General features: G+C 36.8%; 1 protein-coding gene across 5 annotated transcripts in view; it reads left to right on the top strand.

Moving 5' to 3' along the window:
* Positions 1 to 18,655, top strand: part of LOC107206925 (ephrin type-A receptor 6) — a 379,928-nt gene that overhangs the window by 176,769 nt on the left and 184,504 nt on the right. For 4 of the 5 annotated variants that reach the window (XM_015633404.1, XM_015633396.1, XM_033518822.1 and 1 more), the window contains exons 4-5: positions 2,845 to 3,000; positions 11,060 to 11,395. In XM_015633404.1, coding sequence (XP_015488890.1) covers positions 2,845 to 3,000; positions 11,060 to 11,395 — 492 coding nt within the window. Of the gene's footprint in view, positions 1 to 2,844; positions 3,001 to 11,059; positions 11,396 to 18,655 lie in introns of those variants that run through there. The other variant, XM_015633421.1, reaches the window with a different exon arrangement.

Genomic DNA, 18,655 nt, shown 5'->3' with positions numbered 1-18,655 from the left:
AAAAAATACTCTGTGGTAACAAAGATAAAAACAAACCCCCTTTTTTTTTTTTTTTTTTTTTTTTTTTTTTGAGTAGTTATCATTAGAAGTCATTTGCAGATTTTCTGTGGAAAATGGTAAATTTAGCAATTATTTTGGTTAATTTGCCGCTGAAACACAATAATTGTTATCAGAGTCTAAACTTAGATATGTACAGCAGCTGAAGTGCTGTATTTCAGACTGAGGCTGCATATTCCTTGACTTTGACACAGTAACAGTTTTTATTTTCTTTCACCATGAACATTAGCAGTCATCTCTGAGTTGTCCAGAGGGTTGAGTTTTCCCAAGTTTGTGATCATTTGGGGATCTTCAGCTTATGTTATCTTGTTTATGAAGGGCTATTTTTTTATTTAGAAATATCAGTGATCATTATTGTGAGATTCTGCATTTGGGTGAGGAGTGGGTTGTTCATACATTTGTAAACCTCTCAATTGAAAAGCTTCCTGATATCCCTGTAGCTCCTCTGCCACAGAAATTGATACATACTTGACTTAAGGGATAGATGTACTTGAGTTGACTTCAAAAGAAGTAAAATGATGTACCTTAATGAATTTAGTTTTTCCCCCAACCTTTTCCATGAATATCTGTGTGCTTTCTTTTAAAAGATTTGCCATGTCAAAAACGTAATTGCTTTAAATGCAGTAGAGACTACCATTTCAGAATAAAACATTTGCTTTTTGTTTTAATTGGAAATTAATCTTCTCCTTGAGTTTTATTTTGAAATAGTGAAGTTCTTGAGTTTTAGACAAAATATTGCTCTTGAAAGAGAATGTATGTTTCTTTTTATCCAAAGTGATTTTTTGTTTGGGGGACAGAAGGGAAGAAGGAATGATTTCAGAACTGACAGACATTAATTTCAGAAGTAATAAGGATTTTAAAGAGCACTCATTTTGCCTTGAATGAAACTGTAATCTGGAATTGTCAGCTCTTTAGTCACAAACGTCACATATGAAATAAAGCAAGAATTTAATATTTATCAGGGCAGGATTTGGGCATGAGAAAATAAGGAGGGAGCAGGCAAGTGTAACACCCTTCCGCCAATTATGCCTTACCTCCTCTTTTCCTTCCAGCAAAACCAAGAGGAGTCAGTGCCTACAGCCTGTATCTGCAGTGCTGCCTTCTTCCCTGCACCAAACCTGCTGTCTTTCCAATCAGTGGAAAATTGCCACTCACTGTAATCACAATTGCATCAGACCAGTAGCCTACTTTCAAGGGGAAAATCCCTGCTGTTCCCACCCTTTTTATCTCTAACACCAGAAATCTTTTTTAATTTATTTTTTTTCCAGTCAGTGACAGCAGGGCAGGATACCTCCCTAATGTCTATTCAGCAAAGTCAGAACAGCACCCTGGAAGGAGAACTGCTGAAATTGCTGGGTCAAAATTAAGCTCTTGAAATTGCATTTGAAAAATTGGCTCTTGGGTTCTGAGAGGCAATAAGTGTTATCTTTTTCAGTGTCATCTCATTCCTTTTCATTCAGCTACTACTGAAACTGCTTTTATATCAAGAAAAGCCTTCAGAATCAGAAGAAAAACTGATCATGTATATGTTATCTATGAGTTAATACTTTTTAATAACTCAATTAATATGAACTGACACTTTGGGGTACTTTTTAAAAACACCTAATTTTAAATATTTTTGTATCTTATTACAAGAAAAGGAAGTACTACCTATTATTTCCTCTATCAGTGTAAAGGAAATAGTCTTGAATATGTCAAAGTGAGAAAAAGCCACATGGAACCTCAAAATTATATTTATAGTGCTGGTTTCCATTGTACCACTGAAGGAGTCAGGAGGAAAAGGAGCCTGTAAAATCTGTACATGCTCTTTAATTTCTGATGTTTTCATATGGGGAAGCCAGAAGATAGTAACTGTAACACATGCTGGCATGTGCAAATGTGGTATCTGGCAGGAAAAGAAAGAAATCTCAGTTTAAATATGTGTGATGAAGTCTGAGGATGATTTTAAAATAATATCTCAGAATGCATGCTTGACAGATCTGGCAAAAAATTTGTTTTAATTACTTATTTCTGCTTTAAAGTCCAGCAAAAAAAGGCTTGTGAGCTTGTGCTGTGGTTAAGAACAGCAGGGACCCAGGTCCCAGCAGCTGGGGAAGTGATGAGCTCTGAGCATCCCAACATTTCCTGTCCCAAGGCTGGCTGCTGTCCAGGTTGTTTCCTAACCCAATCAGGATAGCCTCTGGCTTGTGCAGTTTTGTGTTGGAGGGTGTCAGCATCTCCTTCCTTCATCCCTTCTTCATCCTCCAGCCTCTCGTGCCAACAGGCACCAGCTGATGTGGCCCTGCTGTCAGAGGTTCCTTAGGGTGCTGTAGGCAAGTCAGACCCAGCCATAAATATTTGGGGATGTCATGCCTGTCTCATCAAGGAGTTGTGGGGGTAAATATGTTAGGTATTGCAAGTGGTCCATTACTTCAGTAAGGATGCCATACAAACAGCTCTGGCAGATAAGAAGTTACCTCACTCTGGTTAATACGTGTACATAAAACATAGATCATGTTTAGTGATAGTAGTGAAGTTGTTTAGAGACAATTTTGAGCAGCACTGAGGACTGACTAAAAATTGGGAAGTTATCTCTCTTAACAGTTCCCCATTATATACCAAGAACAGATTTATTTATTTTTTTCATATAAGTTCATATACCAAAATAAAAAATGTCAAGAATTGTATCATCAAAACATCTATATCTAGACTGGAAAGGAAAGAAGCAGCATTATTATTGCTTGGAACAGATTTTATTTATGATCAAAATTTTCTTCTATTAATGAAACTTATCTTCTTACTTTGCAGCTTGCAGGCCTGGATTCTATAAAGCATTTGCTGGAAATGTGAAGTGCTCCAAGTGCCCTCCACACAGTTTGACTCATATAGAAGCAACTTCTGTGTGTCAGTGTGAGAAAGGTTATTTCAGAGCTGAGAAGGACCCACCAACTATGGCATGTACCCGTAAGTCTGATCAATACCAGTATCTACAATTCTGTCTCCTCATTTATTTGGTTTTGTATTAAAAAAAAATAACTGTGAGTTTGTGAATAATTCCATTCATGTTAATCAAAAGAGATTTTTTTAAATCAAAATTCAAATAGCATATTTCTGCTTAGTGTCTAGATAACCCTAAACATGCCCATGTTTCTTAGTTTGATGACTTGTAATTCTGAGATATAATAGGAGGAAGTGTAATCATTGTCATATAGATAACCATGTGGTGTTTTCACTACCAATAATGTGCATCTTATATACTTGAAAATTTGCTGGTGCAAGTACATTCAAAAAGCTGGAGTCATGTAAAGAAAAAAAACGGATATAACATGCTGTCTCCTCAGCTTTAAATGAAAAGTATAAGACAAATATAAACCCCATACAATCAAATAAAAACTAAACACTCTAAAAAAGACAAGAAAATAATTTTTAAAAGAAAAAAAAATTTAACCAATCAGAATGAGATACGATTAAAATCTCTCCCACCATCACCTTCTTTTAACAGAGAGTTATTCCCTCTTAGGCAACTGTGATAATGAAAATTCATTAGATTTTTTGGATGAATTTTAGAATACTTAATTTTTGACTAACCTGAATTTGTCCCTAAGACAAACCTGATATCCAGCAATCTGGGGGCAGAAATTCTGAGAAGAGATTCTTATTACTTTGATAAATTGGATTATGTCTAGAAATATATAGCATAAGTTTTCATACCACTTAATAAAATACTTCTTATATATTCTCATTAATGATTCATTACTCACTGGGATTAATTTATTGATTGTAAAGCAACTATATCTGTTTAATCTCAAAACTGGAACAAACAGCAGTATTTGGAAAGCTATGTGTGAAATACTATATTTTAATGGGCTATTAAAATCACTTTTTTAATAAAGGTGATAAAAGACTTTGCATAATCCTGTAAGACATTCAGTTTTTGGTACAACACTTTATTAATTCTTTTGCTGGAGGATTTGATATTGGTACTTTTTGTGCCACAGTTAAGAGAATTCTAAAAAAACAAACATGTTAAATTCATGAAGTATTTTGACAGATTGAGTATACAAAATTTTTTTAGAGATAAAGCCCTAAAGACAAAGTTGTAATAACCATCAGTGCATAGCCTTGTTTTGAGATGTTTTGTGCAGTGTCACATAAAAATAACTGAGCTGACTGAACTGAGCTACTTCCTCTGCTCATGCTGCTTTTTCCAGTGGCACTAGACTGGGAAAATTCCTGATGATTTGAAGCTGATTTACAAATGCATGGACACTTGAGGTCATTACATAAACCAAGACATTGTCCATCCACTATATGAGGGTGATGGTCAATAAAAATGGCATTCCTCAGACCCAAGACAGAAAATTGTGTAATCGAACCAGAGGATTTTCAGGGAGAAGGTTAATCCCAGCCTCTGGAGATTTCAGGGCTCAGAGAGTGTTCCCCCTGTCCCAGCTCACTCTGGAGCAGGGCACACAGGCCTGGCATTTCACATGAAGTATGTGAGGGAATAAACAGCATCCTTTCAGGCTTCCCACAGGAAAATGGTGATTACAAATAGTTCCACTCAAATCAATGCCTCAAGCACAGGCCATTAAAAACTTACTCCCAGAATCAACACATCCCAGGCATTCTTGACACTTTCATGCTTGGGAAGAGGGTTTCACTCATACATTATGCAGATGTGGCTCCATATTTTTTATATGTCATTGATTTTTCATTGCTGAAAGAGAGTGCTTTGAAAAAATTACTCAAACGTGGCATTATGATTCCATAATTATCTTTCAGGGCACAATTTTAAGCTCTGATAACCTGATATGTTGATAAGGTAGGGAGGGGCATCAGGGAGCAGTTACTTCAACACTCTGCTGATTTCTGAACAAATGTGAGTGCAGAGAGCTGCTTTGGGTGAAAACTGTCAGGAAAAACTTGGTGCCAGACCTGCACATTTCTGCTGAGTATTTCAGCCAAAGTAACTGAGTAAGTTGAGGCAGGGCAAAAATCAACCACAACAGGATATCAGTGCCTCACCTCACTTCAGCTTGAGAGAAGGGAGACATAAAGGAGACATTCTGGTTTCTTGGTTCAATGCAGTGTCTCCCATTCAGCCTAGGCTGCAAGGTATCAGTACTTCAGTGACTGTCACAGCAGATGTATGCATTTTACACCTACAATGATGATTATTTCACTAATTGTCAGCTCTGAAAATGACACTGAAGCTCTTGACAGGCAGACTGTGATCTTATCTTGCACATCAGCAGTAATGAAGAGTCTTCAGGCCAAATTATTCCCAAAGTGACATCCTTAGCCCCACTGCTTTCAAATTAGTCTGTCAGTTATTAAAATTATGTTTCTGTCATAAATACAACCTCACTGCTTTTGGTGGATCTGCACAGATGTGACTAATTTAAATTTAATAAACAAAGATACAGATATGAGTGGAATTTAGCTTGTTCCTTCCAAACTGTCATGCTTTAATAAAAGAAGTTGAAAAGTTTTAAGAAAATTAGGAACTTTGAATAAATAGACAGAAAATGCTGTACAAAAATGAAAAGCCATTTTCACATTACCACCTTTGGGAAAGATCTGCATTTTCCATATTAATGTTCAGATTTCTATCTTGACATACTTGACATATGAGGCACGACATAAGAAACAGAATTTTTTCTTGGGACCTTTGAAGGGAGAGATATTCTTAAATGAAACACAGAACGAACAGTGGATTCTCCTTACAAATGTCTTAATGTTCAAACATTTTGACTGACTTTATTGATGCCCATTTTATTTGCTCTCCCATGTCCTGCAAGGATGTCTAAGATGGGTAGATATTTTGTTCTCTCTTTTCATTCCTGTATAGGGTTGGGCAGTATGGGGTTAGGCAGTATTCCTCACTCCAGAACTCTTCCTCAGTACTGAGAAACTTGCATATATGCAGCATTATGGAAAAAAAAAATCAATCTTGATTTAAGGAAGGCATCCACCTCTTTCAAGATGAGGTTCAAATCCACTTTGATTAATTCTGTGAAAGTACTGTGTGCTTTTACAAAATTGTACAGCTCCCATTTTTACTTTATGTAGCTGCATTTTGTTAAAGGAGAGTGTTCACTTTGTGGAACACCATAATAGAAATCTAATTTCAATAAGAGGAATGAAAATCACACTAGAACATATTGTTAATCTCCTTCTCCTAGGCTCTTTTCATTTGACTTAAACTTCTTATCAATCTCTCACTGCTACTTTTCCTTCTTGTATTTCTTTGCCATATGCATGTCCTCTATCAATGATCTCTGCATACACAGTGAGCAACAAATAGCATCATATCTAATCCCCTGTCTGATTACTCTGTACAAAAAGTCTAACATTTCCCACTAGAAATTAATTGGGTGAATGGATCCATCTTTTCAAGGTCAGGTAGGCTTATATTGCTTGTCTGAATGCCTCTCCTTTAATGTTATACTTAAACAATTTGAACCCAAAAAACTTATGCTCTGTTCAATAACCTCTGCCACAAAGTGTATCCTCTATTTTTAATAGCCAGCTCTGAATTTCAGCAGCAAAATCAGGCAATGCACTTGAAGTCTTTACTGTCTCTATTGTTTCATACATATATATATAATTTATACCCTTTTTTGCAATTTAACATTATGCTCAGACTTGAGATACTGGTTTGTAGTCACTGGCTTCCATTCTTGCTGCCTGCCTCACAGGGAAAGAATAAGTGAAAAGAGAAAAATGTAATTCTACATCAAGTGGCACTATTTATCTGTGCTACATATATGGATATCAAAACACAATTATGAACTCAAGGGGCACAGCCAGATGCTGATTCTGAGTATCCTAAGGTGATGGTTAATCTTTGCCCTTCTGTTGTAACTTCACTAGTCAAATGACATAAAATTCTAAGAGTCCAATAGTGTATAATGGACAGTTCTCACTTTAAAAGCAGTATTTTTTTTCTAGACAGTCTTCACTCTCAAGTGTGTAAAATACTGCATTGCCCTCACCAGACTTCTGCCGTGCTGGGTTTGCTTCTCTTCCTTCCATAAGCAAGAAAATGCACTTTGCCTTCAGAGAGGAAGAGCATACATAAAACAAGATGAGGTGCAAAGCACTGCATGAGGCACAAACTCAGCTCTGTTGCTTTCAGAGCTGCTTCACCATAAGACATCCAGGCCAGTCTCCTCCACAAAAAGTTTCAAAATACTTCCTCATTGTAATTTGTAAATGAAGCAAAAGACATTACTCACAGTCTGGATGAGTTCCATCTCAGCAGAAGAGTTGCATGTTTTTGTAATGCTCATCCATCTGAACTGTATTTTATTCTTTCACATAAAATTCAAAGTCATGAATTCTGCTGTGAGGAAAGGATCCCTTATTTTCACCAATATGCTTGTTTCTCTTAAAAAATCAATATAAGGAAAACCCTGAGAGCTTTGCATACAGATGTCTACAGAAGGGTTATTGTTGCCAGGTTTTTTCAATGTGCCAGATAATCTTTGTATAATTTATAAATGATAACAAAGCAATCAGGCCACATTCATAAAAGCCCAGTGACACATAATTTAGCTGAATTTGAGGATTACAATTAATTGTCTCTCTTTGTTCCAAGTTCTAAATCTTAGTAAATGATTCACTGCATGTCATTACAGCTTAATATTTGCATGAAATCACAGTTTAACTGGCATAATTTAACAGCAATTAAAAAGCTATTTAATCCTCATGCAAATTGGCATGAGGGGCCTTGAGTATGAAGTGTGTTTGAGGGTTTTTCCTGCATTTGCAAGAGGACAGTTGTATACTTTAAGACACCTCTAACATAATTGATAGTTTTCCTTTTCACTGAAATGTGAATGCACAATAATGTGTTTTCTCTTGCAATTGAAAAATAAGTCACAAGTCATGACTATAAGAACCTTGACTCTCCAGTACAAATGGAAAAAAAAATAAAGAGTATTTTATTTACTGCATTGGTTCTTCTGTAAATGCCATTCCATATAGTACAAGGAAAATCTGATAGAAAATTAAAATCCACAGAGGCAGACAAAACTCTCCTATTGCCCTGATTCATATTAATTCCTGTTTGGGCCTGCCAAAATCGATGAAATAATATCAAAAAAGCTTGAGCTGTGATGACCTGTTGTCATAATATCCATAGTTTATGTTTAAATTTAAGCCAGTTTTAAAACATTGACTCCAATCCTTCAAGCAATTACACAGCTCCTTAGTTTTAAGTGCATGAATATTACCAATTATTTCAAGGGGATTACTCATCTACTTAAAGTTATTCACATATGGAAGTGCGATTACGGCTCATCCTCCATATTCCTAAAACTCCTCCATGGTTTTAACAGTGGGAATTTGCTAAGACACAGTCATTATTTAATTCTCACAGCATGGTTTTAGAGGAAACATTATTATTCCTGTCTTCTGAACATAAATAATAATAACTGAAGCTGAAGTAATTTGTTCTGGTTTTAGTTTATTCCAATCTCAGGACTGTTTTCCAGAGTAGCTAGAACCGTAATCCTCATTTTGTGGGAAGTCTCTTGATCTGTTAACCATAAATTCTACTGATTGATAAACTGATAAATGCAGATCCATCCAAAATATTTTAAATTTTCTTCTCCACTGAAAAATGCAAGGCAGTGTAACACTTCCATATGTTTTTAAATACCAACTGCTTAAAATCCAGCAGATAACTCATCATTTATTCAGGGCAAAGTTAATTGCTCTCTTATCAAAAGTTACAAGTAAACACCAGAAATGAAAAAGCAGCTGAATTACAGTTCAAAGAAAAGCTTAATGTTTATTATTCACATTATTACTCCCACACAATACCAGATTTTTTATTTACAAGCATTCCAGGTTTTAGACCTGTGCTTATGACACATAAGTAAATAAAATGCATCAGTTAAAAATTTTGAATGTTACACTCTGTGTAAAAATTAGCTGGTGTCATTTTCAAATGTTTCTTTCAGCCTTTTAGTCTGCTTAAGAAACTCTGAATTAAGGAAAACCTCATTCAAAGTTTTACCAGTGTCTCAGTCAACTTTATGCCTAAGTCCTGTGGGCAGTTTTATAAATCAGCAAAAGCTGCAAAGCAAGCTGAAAGTTTTCCAAGTTCTGGAAACTATTGGTGAAGCACTGTGATTTTATTGAGAGCTGGAAATATAATGCTTATTTGTTCACCTCATTTAGCCCAAAGACCCCAGAGGTCAACAGTTGGGTTTGCCACAGTCATCTCATATATATCAACACCTGGAGTATAAGGCCCCACATTTTTCCAAGTCCATGTTTCTTTTAGTAATTTTTATTTTGGGATTACATCCAAACTGGTTTTGAAAATCATACATCTGTAAGTGCTTGCTTGAAACTTGTTAAGTGGAAGAATAATTCAATAAGAAATTGAGATGATTTAGATGTGCTGTAACATTTTTTACCTTTCCTTCGCCCCTTCATTAATTCCTATCTAAAATATAATTAGATGGTAAAGTTCTGATAGACTGTGGAATCTGATATGGAATCATAATATTACAGGATCATTAAGGTTGGAAAGACCTCCAGGATCTCCAAGTCCAACCTTTGACCAATCCATCACCAGACCACAGCACTAAGTGCCAAATCTCCTGGTTTCTTGAACACCCCCAGGGAATTTGAGTTCACTGCCTCTGAGGACAGTAAATTCTAATGTCTGGCCATCCTTTCTGTGAAGAAATTCTTGATGTCCAACTTGAACCTCTCCCCTGGCACAGCTTGAGGCCGTTTCCCTTTTTCTATCGCTTGTTGCCCAAGAGAAGAGACCAACCCCCATCTGGCTGCACCCTCCTGTCAGGGAGTCTTGGAGAGCCATAAGGTCCCCCCTGAGTGTCCTTTTTTCCAGGCTGAACACCCCAGCTCCCTCAGCTGCTCCTCATCAGACTTGTGCTCCAGACTCTTCTCCAGCTCCATTGCCCTTCTCTGGACATTCTCCAGCCCCTTAATGCCCTTCTTTAAGTGAGGGGCCCAGAACTGGATGCAGAACTCGAGGTGCCTTATCAGTGCTCAGTACAAGGAGCAATCACTGGATCACTCTATATATTTATTTTTATATGTCTATATAAAGCCTCAGGTGATTTCCACGTGATCCTACACAGTATGTCAGCAAACAGTTTAAAATCAGTGGGCATACCTTGACTGTTGTGCGATGAGTGGGAAATTGGAAATGGGTCACTTGTGGGTCATCTGGCAGTGCTCACTCTATGACCTGCTCATTGGGTGAAAGCTTCCCCACACTCTGCCTGCTTCCACTGTTTTTGCATTCCTCCTCACAGCCTCAAAGAAGTACTTTTTCACTTGCTTCCTGATCATCCTTTTAGAACTTCAAGTGGAAAAGTTGATGTCTTCACTGTTATCCTGATGCTGATGAGATGCCAGATGGGAAAGAAAGAAAACTTGTAAACTAACTTATGCCTGATAGTCTTGGCCTGTTGCCACCTAACCCTGTTAATGAACAGCAGCAGAGAAATCCCTGGGGAAAAGCAGTGAAGGACAGAAAGAAATATCTGGCAGTGCAGAACTAATACAAACCATTTTACCTCTTGTCATTATTCCAAAGCTGTTATTTATTTATTACTCAATTTGTCTCTTACAAAATGTCAAAGATTTTAAGTCTCAGAAAAGTCACATTACTAGACATAAAATAAGGATATAAATTTTGTGGTTAGAGCTCTGCCTCAGTATCTCACAGCGTCAAGAGCCATTTATTGAAAATTGGTGTTATCTTGTCTAGGTTTTACATTCCCAAGTCATTTTTGCGTTGCCTTAAATTTTTTCTGAATTAATTCTAAGTTATTTTGATTATTCAGCTTTTTATGATGTCAGTGATTTGTTGTTCCTGCTTTTTTTTCGAGGATTGTACATAGATATCTTAATTTTTATATCGAATCTATCATTGAAATGTAGCTCTTGTATCTTTTATTTGCAAGTAACTTTATTTCTCCAAAGCAGATAACACTGGCTTAACAGGCTTTGTGTTCCTTTTCTGCAGGGCCACCTTCTGCTCCGAGGAATGTGGTTTTCAACATCAACGAAACAGCTCTGATGCTGGAGTGGAGCCCCCCGAGCGACACTGGAGGAAGGAAGGATCTCACCTACAGCGTCATCTGCAAGAAGTGCGGGTCGGACGCCAGCCAGTGCGAGATCTGCGGGGGAGGCATCCGCTTCATCCCCAGGCACACGGGGCTCATCAACTCCTCCGTGACTGTGCTCGACTTCGTGTCGCACGTCAACTACACCTTCGAGATAGAGGCCACCAACGGCGTCTCGGAGCTCAGCTTCTCCCCCAAGCAGTTCACAGCCATCACAGTCACCACAGACCAAGATGGTAAGTGCCAGCGCTGCGTGTCTGTCACCGTGGCCCTGTCACCTGGCCACTCGCTGCGGGCATCCTTTGTTTCTTGGGAGTCTGGGTTCAGCGGGTTAGGGCGTTTTGCAGATTGCTGAAGGTTTTTAAGTGCCTTCCACGAGGACTTTCAGCTTCTGCTGATGAGGGCATCGAATGCTTCTGGCAGCTGGCCCTTGACCCCATTACACAGGGCACAAACCCATACCTTTCTGTTCAAAATTAAATGCAAGCTTTAGCCATCTGAGACCAGCTATGTCAGTGGTTATTCAGGACTGGAGTCTGGTGCTTTTGCAGTTTCAGTTTAGCAAGAGTAAAACACCACAGCTTATCCACTACAACTCCACAATTCAAAGGCAGAGCGAAATTGAACTCCTTTTCTTTGGTCTCTGTGTTTCATAGCACTAATTCAGCATGCCTCGCTGTAAGATACTTCTGCATCTGTATGAGCCATTTCTGCAGGTGAACTATCCTAAGAGATTCTTTTTTATTCCTTTACTTATAAACTTTGCATTATTGTTTTGAGCTTTTCCTTGCTCCAATTTCAGTTTGAATTCATGTCCAAGGTGAATCTTTGCGAGAAACATGGGAAACTAAAAGAGCTCTCTATTTTTTGTTTATTTCTGCAACTTTTTTTTTAGAAATACTTACTGTGCCAGGAAACAGCATCATAGGTTAGCAACAATGCAATCCTTATAGCACTGCTCTCTTCTGGCTTGTGTAACTGTAGACAAGAAGGTTATTTCAGAATTATCCCTTGCTGACATTTGTTCCAGAAATGTTTTTCACCTGCTGTGCAGTGACATTGCAACTGCAGCTGAAGTGTTTAATGTAGAACAAGAACTAAGCTGGCAGAACTACTGTTTGGAGTAGGACACATTTGATTATATGCTTCTGCATAGTTAAAGTGCTAATGTTCATGAGGATCCTGTTACGTTCCACTTGTAGGGAAGGCCCTGGGTTCTTTCACTGATCAGCCTAGCAAAAATCTGCTAACCTGTATATCTGGGACAAGTAGTTTTGTCGATGAGAAAGTAATGACTTGTTTGCCTGTGGGCATACAAAAATGAACAGCTTGCTGTGATGATAATGGTGATAATGACAGTGAAGGTAATACTAATAATACTCATGAAAATTAATTTGAAAAAGCACAAAAGCCACTCACTCACTGTCCATGATGGTAACAGAAGAACTAATTATGTAAGATGCCTAATGATATATAGGCCTTGTGTAAACTTCCTTTTGGATGTTTTGCTCCATGGTATTAAATGCAGTCACCAGGCTCTCCCAGGTGGAGGTCACCTGAAATACAGTTCATTTTTAGAGTGGGTAACAGCTGTGTGAACACAGCTTGTGATGTGTATTTAAGTGGTAGGCTTTTAAAAAATAATGTCTTTTGCTGTTTGTCCCTGGTTTAAGGATATAGATTTTTTCTGCAAAAACTCAGAACAGGGAAAGACCAATGTTTTGATAGTTTTTGACACACTGACAGTAAACTCTATACTGTTTGCATTCCCTTTAATAATTCTTACCTTACTAAAAATGCTATTGGAAAGGCTTCAGAGGATTTAAGACCAGATTTTCAGAATATCTGTCACTTTATCTGGATATAAAAAGACAGCTTTGTGTGAGAAAGCGCTGTAAAAAATTAAATGGAGTCATCTATAAAATGTAGTTATAAAGCTAAAACCATTTCTGAAGGCTTACAGGCTGTGTAGTTGTATGAAACTATAAGCATGGTGACTATTTATTTAAAAGGACAAGAAAAAATGCAATGTTGTATGAAATGTAGAAGAAAATTCATGGTGTTTTTGTTGATGGTAAGTATTGAGAGAAAAATGGACGTCTTTTTGAGTTACTTTTAGTCATAAATAAGAAGGGATATGGGAAAAGCTAGGGTATCCAACCTCAGAAAAGTAAGCTGTAGAACTAAAGCTTTGGAACATTGCAGAGATTTTATTAGTTTTATAAACCCACTGTTGGGAAGTCTTTCCTTATAATCTAAATTCTGATGAAATGGACAATAGTTATTGCATGGTGCTGCAGGTTTGTGCACATACTCATAGGAAACAAAGATCCAAGATTAAACATATGAATGACAACAAATCAAAAATTAATTTGTTTTTACGAGGACCACTTTACCAGAAGTCCAAAGATATTGGTTTAAATCCATTTTTTTTTTCATTTGATGTGTGTCTAATGTGAAAGATACAGGTGTGCAATAAATTATACCTCACAACATATTTATCCCATATTCATACTACCTTTTTATATGCAATTTTTTCCTACATACTGCTTTAATGGTTTTGGTATGCACATTGCATGAAGTGCAAGACCATTTTATAAATACATAAATAGTTTCATTCATTTGTCATATTTTTGTTAAGAATATAGACCAAAATCTTCTGCTGTTGTAAATCCAGACCATTCTGTTAATTACAATCATTTAGAGTAGCTGGTGTTTTATTTTCTTTGAGCATATTGGATTTACTTTCCTCTAGTGGCCTTTTCTTTTGGATGGTTTGTGTGAAATTAACAGATTCATCATTAACATGCAAAATTATTAGCCTATTCTTCAGGGGGTTTTCTTTTCTCTCTTTTTGGAGAACAATGTTACTGTTGGCATTTTGCTGAATAAAGTAATTCAGTGAAGAGTTCTGTGGGCATCCCCAGAAACTGAAGAATTGCATTCTTCCACATTAGTGAAGAGAGTAGTCTGAGAGCATCAAAGATGGGGAATGTTTGCTGACAAGAGAAGTGAACTAATTCAAAAGTGATTAAAGCTGATTTTGATGCACAGAGCCCTACCACAACTAATATTAAAATCCCAACTGCCTCCTCATGCAGTCACAAGTATCAACAGGATTTTGCAGTACTCAGCTTTAACAGTGACAAGGAGCAGAGGGAAGTAAAGTAACACTAAAAAAAGGCTTTGCAAACTGCATCCCTCAAACCTCTCTGTAATTTGATGTCTAAAGCATTACCAGACCTGATCAATTACTAAAAAAAAAATTACTAACATTAATATGAGTAAGTCTTGTAAAATTCACTTGAAAATATTCATTATCTTTTCCTTTAATTTTATACAAGGACTTATAAATTTGACATCCATGAGTTTTGTTTTTAACCCTTGACTTCATAAGGAAACAAAATTTCTGTGGTCACGTTGTCTGTCAGGCACCATAAAGAAATGTGAACCTGTTAGCCAATGTGAGTTTGGTAGGATTCAACAGCATTGTGAAGAATGACCCTTGAGAGTCACCAAGCCCTTGGTTAGGTCTGTGAGCAGAAAAGCAAAGTTCAGCTATGTGAGGATTGCTTTCTGTATTAATGACAGCAGCTTGCTTACCACTCAGCTTGCCTGTTGAGTGATTAGCCAAGAAAATATATATATATATATTTATATATATACAATCTTTTTGTTTGTAAGTCTTGTACAATCACAGCATGTGCTGTGTCTTGTCCAGTCAGTGTGGCAAACAAGGATGTGCTAGGAAGTACAAATGGTGCAGATGGAGAGATAAGGGAAGTGATCTATATGCTACCCTTCAGCAGCTTTATTTCAAAATGTTTTGAGATCTCACAATAAATCCCTACTTTAAACTCAGATAAATGGACAGAAAAACATGATTCTCCTCAGAAAAGCACTTAAGCTAAGTTCCTTTTGAAGGAGGAATATTATCACATATTAAAGCACTTTCCCAAATCACTACTAAAGTGATTTGTAAACAACTGAAAAATAAAACACGTTTTCACAAAAAGCCTCATCAAAGAGTGTTTTTCAGTGCTATTGCTCAAAAATGTGCCTGGATGCCTTTTCTTTATGAGAGAGACAATGTTTTGTACAACAGTAAATATGCCGAGTACAAAGTAATTGTGCTCAATCAACTTTAAATCATTGTGTGAAGAAGCAGAGAATTATATGCTGAATTGTAATTTATGTTTCTCTTACGGCTAATGGAAGGAAGAGACATCTCAATATATAACTTTCTTAGCATGCCATAGTGTCTGCATTGCCTAAAGAAAATTCAGAAGTACTTGAAGTTTTTCATGCATAATTAAAGTAGTAAATAATGAATAATTAAGCAAAACAGAACTTAAAACAGTAGTTCTTATTTCCAAATAGCAGTCCATGTAAGCATTCACTCACTGTGCATTCACACATTCTATCCCTTTAGTACAGAGGGGGTTTTAACGTTGCACTAAAAGGAGTGGGGATATGAGACATACCCCAAGTGGTGGAAAGTTTGCACTGGAGAAATTCTCCTTCTGCCACTGCATCCTGGAAAGTCTTCTTTCTCAGTTCTGCAGTTTGTGGGTGACTCTGGTCTCTATGACATCAAAGACCTGCTATCAGCTGGCAGAATCTGAGGCATGAGATGCTTCACTCTGAGGACACACACCCTACCACTGTATTAAGCACCTGTCTCATTTTTCTGTGTCTGTCTAGTGTTGACAGCTGAGAGTTTCATTCCTCAAGTGCAAATCTTTCAGGATTCTGTTGTCTAAACCATCTTATTTGATGTGATCACATCATTTGATGTGATGCTCACATCAAATATATCCTAGGTGATGCTTCCTAATCTGATGGTTAAATCTTGCCAGTGTTTGGAAGTGTTTAATCTAATTCCTTTTTCTAAGTTAAGGTCTATTTCTAGTGCAGACATGTTTATAGTTCAGTGGAGACAGTCTGGAGAAAGAGCAACCTCTTATCACTCATTGCTGTAGGACTTGATGAATACCTGGAAGGATTTCAGTTTCTCTTCCAGGAATAAACACAACTGTATCACCATGAATTAAATTATTATAAGCACAATGGAGATGGTGTAAGTAGTTAAGAGCCTCATCTGGTTGACATTCTGTGTCTCAGTAACACTACCAGGACAGTTTATCAGTTTATCAAAATTAATCATTCTGGCTGGTGGCAGTAGAGTTTCAGGATCCTCACCAGGGTGACAGGGGAGTTTCCTGTTCACTCATCCTAAATTTATTCCCAAAGTATCATCCCTAATCAAAAGTCAGATGTCCTTTTTTTTCCTCTAAGTCTCAAATCTGAACAGACAAGATTGTAATTTGTGACTTTAAAGTCAAGAAGGCCTCTCTTTCCATAATGACACAATGAATCCCCTTGGAACCATCTTCCAAAATGTTTATGGTCACAGCTTATAAATCTAAAGGAACAGCTCTTTTTCATGGCTGATTATTGGAATAGCAGATCAAATAAAAGCCAGTTATGAAACAGTGACAAAACCCTCCATCAGACATTGCCAGAGCTCAAGCCCACATGAAAGAACATGACATTTTAATAGATGATAATAAAAAAGAAATTTATGGCATTTTCTCACTGGACATCTACAGCTACATTGATAGTTCCACCCAACGCTGCACTGTTACCAGCATTGCTGATGCAATTTTTGTGAAAAAATTTGAAGAGAAATATTAACTTCTTGGTAACTGACTAGGGACAGTCTGTAAACATCTATATGTGAGGTGAAGACATTAAAAACTGTATTTTTTAAAAAATGCTCAAGATGCATGCTCTCTATTTTAAGTCAATTATGAGCAATACATTTAAACAATACATTTTTTTAAAGGAATTCAGTCAATGTTCAGTGTGTTTAATGATACAAATATGTATGCATATTTATATCTGTGTGTATATAAATTAAGTGTTCTCAATTGGAAAGAAAACCACAAGGCAGAAATTGTGCATCTCAGTTCTGACTTGTTCAGGTCTGCCAGAATTAAGAGTTTAGACCCAAGGTCTTTGTGCAGCATAGTTATTAATCACAGATTTCCATCTGCTGATCACCTCTGTACAGTTACACTACTTGTAGCTGATGTAGCTGATGTTTCTTTGCACACATGCCTGATTACTATACAGTATTCATAGGAGAAAAGTGGCTTTTGAAACAATCTTGATTTATTTCCTGCATCTTTTTTAATGCTTATAATTTTTTTAACAGAGATGTTCTTTTTTCTGCTAGAAAATTTGGATGGCCAGTCATTTTTTAAGGCAGCAAAAGTCAACTCCGTTGCATTTACTTTCATCACCAGAGTTAGCCATAAGTGAGTCAGCCAATCCATATATTTTAAGATAAATTCCTCTAACTTGCACAATATGAGGAGAACAAAATTAAATTCTAGTTTGAATGAGAAGGGGAAAGATTAATCAATACTGTGTTTTTTCCACAATTTACTTACCAGTGTGGTCTTTCAGCTTCTGTGATCATTACTTTCATTGCAGAGTACAACATTATTTATAACCATTAGCAATTTGTCCATGACATGCATTTTCAGCAGATTTCTGATTTAAGTTGTAGTCTCTAAAATGCATCGCCCTAGTGCTGCAACAATTTTTTATTTAATAATAATAGTTTATTTCAGTTTTTGAAAAGGGCATTTGTGGAGAAGTATGTAAAATACTCATTACAAAGAAATTGGCAGGCACACAGCACTGAGATAAGAAGTATGCCTTGATTTTGTTTATTCCTGTTGTAGTCAGTAGCTGTGAAGGGCATTCAGCACACAATTAAAACCCCTAAGAATGAGATGTGAATTTATTGACTTCGGTGATTTTAGCTAGAATGTCAAATAAGCTCATTGGTGCTATCTCCACACTCGCCTAAGAACCATGTTAGGATAATTGAGCACATTTCAGTTATCTAGAACCTCTCACAATGAATGATAAACAGTGGAAAGGATCACCATTCCAGTCAGGGTAGGGAGTGAGATAGTTCAGATATGAACTGGTGAATTAGAAACTTCCATTACAAATGTTAATTGACCAACCCAGGACAGTCTTCAGAGTTGCATCAAGAACTTTCTGTTTTCAAAGTTTACCTAAACATTTCTGAAAGATATTTCATTGAAAAACAAAACCAGACAACCAAACCAGAAAAATCAAGAACAACATGAAACTGAAGGAAACTCTGGAGTTTCCAGTGCTTGAGAAGTGAAATTATGATTTCTGTTGCATTCTTGGTAAAAGTAGTGATTTTGGTTAAGTGTCGTAAAGGAAGACAATCATCATAAATGGTTAGTCTGAAAAAAATTGTGTTTATACAAGTCATAACTTCCACACAAATCTTTAGGGACTGTGTTCAAAATGACAGACACAGGAAATTACAAACCAATTCTGATAATGTTCAAGATCTTTAAAGCAATAGTGTTTCAACAGTTTGCCTGATTAATTTGCTTCTTAAAAGTCGTTTTTTCGTTACACTCAACAACTCTTGACTC

Source organism: Parus major, chromosome 1, assembly GCF_001522545.3.
Source record: "Parus major isolate Abel chromosome 1, Parus_major1.1, whole genome shotgun sequence".
In the NCBI taxonomy this organism is placed as follows: Eukaryota; Metazoa; Chordata; class Aves; order Passeriformes; family Paridae; genus Parus; species Parus major.
The sequence above is the reverse complement of the archived record's forward strand: the minus strand, read 5'-3'. Positions and strand labels throughout refer to the sequence as shown.